The sequence below is a fragment of the Protobothrops mucrosquamatus genome, unplaced genomic scaffold, assembly GCF_001527695.2.
Source record: "Protobothrops mucrosquamatus isolate PMUCROS unplaced genomic scaffold, P.Mucros_1.0 scaffold5196, whole genome shotgun sequence".
In the NCBI taxonomy this organism is placed as follows: domain Eukaryota; kingdom Metazoa; phylum Chordata; class Lepidosauria; order Squamata; family Viperidae; genus Protobothrops; species Protobothrops mucrosquamatus.
Window position 1 is genome coordinate 125,122 of NW_015391064.1, and position 9,044 is coordinate 134,165.

The 9,044-nt window shown below is 53.3% G+C and overlaps 1 protein-coding gene across 1 annotated transcript in view; it reads left to right on the top strand.

Annotated features, from left to right (window-relative positions):
- LOC107299619 (excitatory amino acid transporter 5-like) overlaps positions 1–9,016 on the top strand; it is a gene marked incomplete at its 3' end in the record, with an annotated part of 18,124 nt that extends 9,108 nt beyond the window's left edge. Inside the window, exons 4-8 of the mRNA XM_029286819.1 lie at positions 828–1,040; positions 3,238–3,280; positions 4,237–4,459; positions 6,707–6,806; positions 8,783–9,016. Coding sequence (XP_029142652.1) covers positions 828–1,040; positions 3,238–3,280; positions 4,237–4,459; positions 6,707–6,806; positions 8,783–9,016 — 813 coding nt within the window. The remainder of the gene's footprint in view (positions 1–827; positions 1,041–3,237; positions 3,281–4,236; positions 4,460–6,706; positions 6,807–8,782) is intronic.
- Positions 9,017–9,044: the final 28 nt, after the last annotated feature.

Genomic DNA, 9,044 nt, shown 5'->3' on the forward strand with positions numbered 1-9,044 from the left:
AACAGAGGGATAGAATCAAGACCACGTGAAGTGTTAATACCACTTTACAAGGCCTTGGTAAGGCCACACTTGGAATACGGCATCCAGTTTTGGTCCCCACGATGTAAAAAAGATGCTGAGACTCTAGAAAGAGTGCAGAGAAGAGCAACAAAGATGACTGGAGGCTAAAACATGAGGAACGGTTGCTGGAATTCGGTATGTCTATTTTAACGAAGAGAAAGACGAGGGGGGACAGGATAGCAGTCTTCCAGTATCTCAGGGTTGGCCCCAAAGAAGAGGGAGTCAAGCTGTTCTCCAAAGCCCCTGAAGGCAGGACAAGAAGCAACGGATGGAAACTAACCAAGGAGAGAAGCAACCTAGAACTAAGGAGAAACTTTCTGACAGTGAGAACAATTAACCAGTGGAACTACCTGCCTCCAGAAGCGGTGAATGCTCCAACACTGGAGGTTTTTAAGAAGAAACTGGACAGCCATTTGTCTGAAATGGTATAGGGTTTCCTGCCTGAGCAGGGGGTTAGACTTGATGACCTCCAAGGTCCCTTCCAACTTTACTATTATTATTATTCTTATTAAAAACCAGAGATGCCTGTAGAAAACCCCCCCGGGGGGGAGATGGAGGCAGGGTGTCCGCTAGCTGTGACCAAAAAAATCAAGAGCTGGATTGCATCACTGTGGCCGCCATCTTGCCTTTTTTGACCTCACCCTGCTTACCACCTGAGACCTTGCTGTTCTTAGCACGTGGAGGGGGGCATTTCCCCCAGCCCAGCTGGCCTTGTTCCCGCCCCCCCCCATGCCAGTCTCTGCCCGTCTGTCTCTGCCCCCCTGCAGCTTGATGTCCGGCTTGGCCACCATGGACTCCCGTGTCTGTGGCAAGATGGGCCTGCTGACCATCACCTACTACCTCTGGACCACCTTCATGGCCGTCACCACCGGCATCGTGCTGGTCCTCAGCATCCACCCCGGCGCGGCTGCCCAGAAGGAGGAACACTCGGTGGGCAAAGTGGTACTCAGCTCGGCCGACGCCCTGCTGGATCTCATCAGGTAGCCACCCTCCCCCCCCCGGCTGGCCCTCCCTCGGCCCTGGCGGTGGTGGGTTCAAGGCAGCGCTTCTTCAGCTTTGGACGGGGGGTCACCTGGCAGCGCCCCAGGGGCATCGTGGAGGGGGGGCAGCGGCCCCAGGTGAGGCTGCGGCTAGACCCGGTGGCTCCTGGCCGAAGGATTTATCCGTGGTTCTCGGCTACGGGTGCTGGCAGGTGCAGAGGCCGGAGGCTGGAGAAAAGGTGCCCTCCCTTATGGAACGGCTCCAGTCAGCTGGGCATAATCCAGAGACCTGCTCAAAAAAATATATAAAAAGTCATAATTTCACCTTGCTGGGGGCAGATAGAAGGTGAAGAAAGAAAGAAAGAAAGAAAGAAAGAAAGAAAGAAAGAAAGAAAGAAAGAAAGAAAGAAAGAAAGAAAGAAAGAAAGAAAGGAGGGAGGGAGGGAGGGAGGGAGGGAGGGAGGGAGGGAGGGAGGGAAGGAAGAAAGAAGAAAGAAAGAAAGAAAGAAAGAAAGAAAGAAAGAAAGAAAGAAAGAAAGAAAGAAAGAAAGAAAGAAAGAAAGGAGGGAGGGAGGGAGGAAAAGAAAAGGAGAAAGGGAGGAAGAGAGAAAAGAAAGAAAGGAAAGAAAGAAAGAAAGAGAGAGAGAAAGGAAGGAAAGAAAGAAAGAAAGAAAGGAGGGAGGGAGGGAGCAAAAGAAAAGGAGAAAGGGAGGAAGAGAGAAAAGAAAGAAAAAGAAAGGAAGGAAAAAAGAAAGAAAGGGAGGGAGGGTGGGAGAAAAAAGAAGAAAGGGAGGAAGAGAGAAAAAGAAGGAAGGAAAGAAGGAAGGGTGAAGGGTTAACAGTGGTAAGGGTCTTCTATCGGGGTCCCCCATCTTTAGAGGGGCAAGTGTCTGATTTCTTGAAAGGGTTGTGAAGCCGGGCTGAGTCTCTCACGGCTGGGCGGGGGGCAAATGGGGTCTTCTTCAGAGGGGCTCAGATTTGCTTTAACCTCAAGGGGGGGCTCTGTATTGAGGCTCGCCCCCATCCCCCACCCCCTTGAAAGAAAGAGCCTGGCCCAATTGTCCCACGGCCGTCAGGAGATTCAGGCAATTCAACTGAGTATAAAGATTTATTGCAAGCTGAAGCTCGCTACAAGAATCTGATCTACTAACGGTCAAGGGAAATGGGCACTCAAGGGTCTGCGGAGATTCTCCGTCCTCCAGGTCAGGGTTGCCCCAAAGATGCTTTTGCAGGAGGCAACTGGGCTTCTTTGAAGACGTTTCGCTTCTCACTCAAGAAGCTTCTTCAGGTTCTGACTGACTGGATGGTGGGGAATGGAAGGATTTATACTCCTTGTAGACCGCTGGTCGTTTGCATCCTTTTAGAGGGTCGTTGAGGCCGCTTGGAGGTTTGTCTCTGTGCTCTGAGAGTCACCTGAGTGGTGCAAATGGATGTGGCACCTTTTCTTTGAAGATGTTTCGCTTCTTCGGCTCTGACCGGATGGTGGAGGAAGGGAAGGATTTATACTCCTTGCAGAGAGCTGGTCATTTGCCTCCTTTTAGAGAGCTGATGAGGCCACTTGGAGGCTTGTCTGTGTCCTCACCTGAGTAGTGCAAATGGGTGTGTGTGAAGGGACCCAGGGCAGAAAACATCCTGCAGCCAAGAAGGCTCCACACCCATTTGCACCACTCAGGTGACCCTCAGGATACAGTTAAACCTCCAAGCGGCCTCAACGACCCTCTAAAAAGGATGCAAACGACCAGCTGTCTGCAAGGAGTATAAATCCTTCCCTTCCCCACCATCCAGTCAGAGCGGAAGAAGCTTCTGGGATGAGAAGCAAAACGTCTTCAAATAAAAGGCTCCACACCCACGTGCACCACTCAGGTGACCCTGAGGACACAGATAAACTTCCAAGCAGCCTCAATGACTCTCCAAAAGGATGCAAATGACTAGCTGTCTGCAAGGAGTATAAATCCTTCCCTTCCCCACCATCCAGTCAGAACCTGAGGAAGCTTCTGGGATGAGAAGCAAAATGTCTTCAAAGAAAAAAAAAAAAACCTTTGGGAAAAGGCATTCAAGGTGGGCTGGAAGTAGAGCTCTTGTGGGCGTGAAGAGACTCAAGACTAATGGCATGTTTCACACACACACACACACACACACACACACACACCCTTCCTCAGCCTGCTACACCCACTCCTCTTTGTGTTGTCTCCTGCAGAAACATGTTCCCTTCCAACCTGGTGGAGGCTTCCTTCCAGCAGGTGAGATCCTGGCCCAGACCGGCCCCTTTTCACTCAATGGCTGCTCACTGGGATTTGGGGAGGGGGCTTTTGGAGGGGGGGTGGGATATTGCGACTTCGCCCCCCCCCACCTCCACTCTCACCCGCGGAATTTGTACAGCCGCTTTGGGCTTGTTCGAGCGTCCGGCCACAAATGAGAGTCAGACCACACCCCGAGAAGGGGGGGAGCCAATCACCTATAGGGTCCTGGATCCAGAGGGCCCCCTCAGAGGTCCTCTAGCCCACCTCCCATCTCAGTGCAGGAATCCAACCTCTTTCTGCCTCTGTCGGGTATGTTTGATATGATACGTTTAAACCAGGGGTAGGCAACCTTGGCTCTTTTACGATGCGTGGACTTCAACTCCCAGAATTCCTGAGCCAGCAGAGCTGGCTCAGGAATTCTGGGAGTTGAAGTCCACGCGTCGTAAAAGAGCCAAGGTTGCCTACCCCCTGGTCCAGGGAGATCAAAATGCCATCGCTGGCTCAGGAATTCTGGGAGTTGAAGTCCACGCGTCGTAAAAGAGCCAAGGTTGCCTACCCCCTGGTCCAGGGAGATCAAAATGCCATCGCTGGCTCAGGAATTCTGGGAGTTGAAGTCCGCAAGTCATGAAGGGGCTATAGTTCCCCCATGCTGGCTCAGGAATTCTGGGAGTTGAAGTCCACGCGTCGTAAAAGAGCCAAGGTTGCCTACCCCTGGTTTAAACGTATGAAGGGAGCCTGCCACCCCCTCCCTCCCTCCTTCCTCCCCCTCTCTCTTCTTCATCAGCAGCCCCAATGAAGGGCTGGTGCCAGAATCAGTGTGGAGGGTGAGGGAGGAGGAGGGGGGGTCCGGACCCCTTTGCAGCCCCCCCCAATGCCTTTACTCCTAAGGCTGCAAGCCTAAAAGAGGATGTCCAGCCCAAACGGCCTGCCAATCTCCCCGCTTGCTTCGCTTCCAGTACCGAACTGTCCTGGTCCCCGTGGTGAAATCCCCCGGGATCCCGAAGAAGGCCGGCACCTCCCTCAGCTTCATTTACTTGGTGCCCGATCCGGGGAACCCAGAGATCCAGCGTCCGGTCCTGCTGGAGATCACGCCCTCGCCGGAAATGATCTACCAGGCCCTTCCTGGCAGCAACAACGAAATGAACGTCTTGGGCATCGTCCTCTTCTCGGCCACGGTCGGTACGTGGTCACTGCTGGGGGGGCAGGGCAGGGCAGGCCCCCCCGACTCTGGGGTCCCTGGGGGCGGGAACGGGGGATGCCCCTTTTCTTCCCCCTCTCCCCAAAAGAAGCATCATGAAAACAGCAGGGGAGAGTTGCCAGTTGATCCAAATGATCCTCAATCAATCAGAATAGATTTGGAAAGGACCTTGGAGGTCATCTAGTCCAACCCCTGCTCAACTAGGAGTCCCCAACTCCCGGTCCATGGACCGGTACCGAGCCGCAGCATGCCAGCAACACAAACAAGCAAAGTCCCATCCACGGGATGCAGGCAGCACACAAAAGCACACACCCTCCGGTCCGCGGAAAAATTTTTCTCCATGGAACTGGTGATCCCGGATGCCCAAAAGGTTGAGGACCTCTGCCCTAGACCACTCCGGACAAATGACTGTCCAGTCTCTTCTTAAAAACCTCCAGTGATGGAGCACCCACAATGTCTGAAGGCCATCTAGTTCCACGGGTCAATTATCCTCACTGTCAGGAAGTTTCTCCTTAATTCCAGGTTGCTTCTCTCCTTGATTGGTTTCCATCCATCGTTTCCTGTCCTGCCTTCAGGTGCTTTGGAAAATAGGTTGAACCCCTCCCCCCTCATCTTTGTGGCAGCCCCTCAAATACTGGAACTCTGCTATCATGTCCCCCCTAGTCCTTTTTTTTCTCTAGACTGGCCATTCCCAAATCCTGCAGCTGTTTTTTGTATATTTTTGTCTGCAGGCCTTTAATTATCTTAGTTGCTCTTCTCTGCACTTTTTCTAGACTCTCAACTTCTTTTTTTATATGTTGGGGTGAACAGAAGTGGATGCAGGTATTCCAAGTATGGCCTTACCAAGGAATAATAATAATAATAATAATAATAATAATAATAATAATAATAATAATAATAATAATAATAATAATAATAATAATAATAATAATAATAATAATAATAATAATAATAATAATAATAATAATATAATAGTAGTAGTAGTAGTAGTAGTAGTAGTAGTAGTAGTAGTAGTAGTAGTAGTAGTAGTAATATAAAATAAAAATAATAATAAGGTTGGAAGGGACCTTGGAGGTCATCTAGTCCAACCCCCTGCTGAAACAGGAGACCCTACACAATTTCGGACAAATGGCTGTCCAGTTTCTTCTTAAAAACTTCCAGTGTTGAAGCATTCACCGCTTCTGGAGGCAGGTTGTTCCACTGGTTAATTGTTCTAACTGTCAGGAAGTTTCTCCTTAGTTCCAGGTTGCTTCTCTCCTTGATTAGTTTCCATTTGTTGCTTCTCGTCCTGCCTTCAGGCGCCTTGGAGAATAGCTTGACTCCCTCTTCTTTGGGGCAGCCCCTGAGATACTGGAAGACTGCTATCATGTCCCCCCTCGTCCTTCTCTTCGTAAAACTAGACATCCCCAATTCCAGCAACCCTTCCTGATATGTTTTAGCCTCCTGTCCCCTGATCATCTTTGTTGCTCTTCTCTGCACTCTTTCTAGAGTCTCAGCATCTTTTTTACATTGTGGTGACCAAAACTGGACGCCGTATTCCAAGTGTGGCCTTACCAAGGGATTGTAAAGTGGTATTAACACTTCAGGTGATCTTGATTCTCTCCCTCTGTTAATGCAGCCCAGCACTGTGTTGGCCTTTTTGGCAGCTGCAGCACACGGCTGGCTCATATTTCACGTGACCTTGATTCTCTCCCTCTGTTAATGCAGCCTAGGATTGCGTCTTAATCCTGAATGCAGGAAACTCCCTTAGGATCCCTGGAACCAAGACATGCCTACATTGGTTAATCCATAAGAAAAGATGCCAGCACAGAACAGAAAAACAGAGTTGGAAGGGACCCTGGAGGTCTTCTAGTCCGACCCCCTGCCTGTCTCCTCCGAGCCTGGAGGTCACATCCTGGAAGCTATGCTGGTGGGGATTATGGGTGCTGAGCTGCAACGTTCCTGGAGGGCCGAGGGTTGGCAGGAAGGTTGAGGCAGATATCCCTAAGGCAGGCCGTTTTCAAGTCACCCCCAAATCATGTGCCTTGTGTGGGTGGCTCTTAAGGATGAAGGGTCCTTTGGGTGGTGTTCATCTCTGCAAGACTTGTGGCTTTTTCGTGGCTGGGACGGTGGAAGAGAATTGCCTTTTCTTCGTTCCAGCCCCGTTTTCCTTTCTGGAGCAACAGCTCGGGGCTTCTCCTGGTGGTCCCCTCTCCGTAATGAGAACCTGACCTTGCTTCTCCTTCCAGGCCTCCTCCTGGGGAAGATGGGGGAGCGTGGGGCCCCCCTGGTTAACGTGTGCCAGTGCCTGAACGAGGCCGTGATGAAGATCGTGGCCATGGCGACCTGGTAAGCCCCCCCAGGCCACGCGGCGTTGCCCCCAGCCCTCAAACTGGCAGCCAGCTTGAGAGTCCACCCTGGCAGCCTTTCCAGCCTGCCCAGCCCCCCTGGTCACGATAGGGGGTGTCAGCCCCAGACCTGAAAGTGGGGAGAAGGCCTGGGGGAGCCCCTTTGATCGGAGGCTGGGAGGCCAGCTTGTGGAAGCCGTCCACTCCTGATGCAGTGCCAGTCCTTGTTAGAGCCGGTGCCCAGGTGTAAATGCTTGGGCACCTGCCAGGAAGGAGTGTGCCAGGCAGGCAGGCAGGCACACCAAGGCGGTGAGTGAAATTAAAACAACGGTATTGTCCCGGGGGGGTCAACTGGTTTTGCCCGGAGAAATTCCCGGGGAGTTCTCGTTCCCTCCCTCTCTGGCAAACGTTGCTTGTCTTCTGATGCAACCTTCAGGGCAGGAAAAGATATCATCTTACCTCTCAGAAGATCCAGAGGAGGAGGAGGGGAAGGAGGAGGAGGAGAGGGACAGAAGGAGAGAGAGAGTGGGGAAGGAGAGGGAGGAGGAGGCGGAGGGGGAGAAGAGAGAGGAGAGGGACAGGAGGAGAGGGACAGGAGAGGGAGGAGAAGATCAGGGGGAAGGAGAGGAAGGAGGAGAAGGACAAGAGAGGGAGGAGGAGAGGGAGAAGAAGAGGAGGGGGAAGAAGAGGGAAGAGGAGAAGGACAGGAGGAGAAGGAGGAGAAGGAGAGGGACAGAAGGAGAGGGGAGGAGAGGGAAGAGGAGAGGGACAGGAGGAGGAGGAGTGGAACAGGAGAAGAGGGACAGGAGAGTTAGAAGAAGATGAAGGAGAAGGAGAGGGAGAAGGAGAAGGACAGAAGGAGAGGGAGGAGGAGGAGAGGGAGGAGAGGGGTAGGAAGAGAAGGATAGGGGAGGAGAGGGAGGAGAAGATCGGGGGAAGGAGAGGAAGGAGGAGAAGGACAAGAGGAGAGGGGAGGAGAGGGAGGAGGGGAGAGGGACAGGAGGAGGAGGAGTGGAACGGGAGAAGAGGGACAGGAGAGTGAGAAGAAGATGAAGGGGAAGAAGAGGGAGAAGGAGAGGGACGAGGAGGAGGAAAGGGAGGAGAGGGATAGGAGGAGAAGGAGAGGGGAGGAGAGGGAGGGGAGAAGAGAGACAGGAGAGGGAGGAGAAGATCGGGGGAAGGAGAGGAAGGAGGAGAAGGACAAGAGGGGAGGAGAGGGAGGAGGGGAGAGGGACAGGAGGAAGGGGAGGAGGGACAGGAGAGGGAGGAGAAGATGACGGAGGAGAGGGACAAGAGGAGAGGGACAGAAGAAGGGGAGAAGAGGGAGGAGAAGGAGAGGGGAGAGAGGGAGGAAGAGGAGAAGGACAGGAGAAAAGGGGGAAGGAGAGGGAGGAGATGGACAGAAGGAGAGAGAGGAGGAGAGGGACAGGAGGAGAAGGAGAGGGGAGAGAGGGAGGAAGAGGAGAAGGACAGGAGGAGAGGGGGAAGGAGAGGGAGGAGAAGGACAGGAGGAGAGGGAAGGGAAGGAGGAGAAGAAGGTCTTCATGGCTGTTAGTCCGGAGTGCTGGTGGGGCCAAGGAGCCCACGGAGCTCTGAACACTCAGAAGGAATGTACCAAGGTGGGAGCAAATCATTTGCAGGACCTCCCAAGACAATTTGGGGGATCAGCCTTGTCCTTGGGATCCCAGCTTGGCCACCACGGAGGAGGAGGAGAAGCAGAAGCTGCTCTGAGATCCTTTGGCCACCAGATCGTCCGGTGTCCTGGACCTCAGGGCAGCTGTTGAAGGCTCTCGGGCCTTGATCAGTCCACCCTCTCCCTCCTGGGACGCCTGCCTGCCCCCTAACCCAGCCCCTCTGCCCCTGCCTTCCTCCCCAGGGATCCAGCCTCCCCTCCCATCCATCCCACTTGGGGCAAATCAGAGGGGCTCCCCCTCCTGACAGCCCCCCCTTGGCCGATTCCGTTGCCTCCCCGTGCAGGTACTTCCCTTTTGGAATCGTCTTCTTGATCGCCGGGAAGATCCTGGAGATGGAAAACCCGGCGCTGACTGGCAAGAAACTGGGCCTCTACGCCATGACGGTGGTGACCGGGCTGGCCATCCATGCCCTTTTCTTCCTGCCCCTCCTCTTCCTCATCTTGACCCGGAAAAACCCCTTCCCCTTCATCCGGGGAATCCTCCAAGCCCTGCTCATCGCCCTGGCCACTTCCTCCAGGTACGAAGCCCGGCAGGGGCAGCCAGAC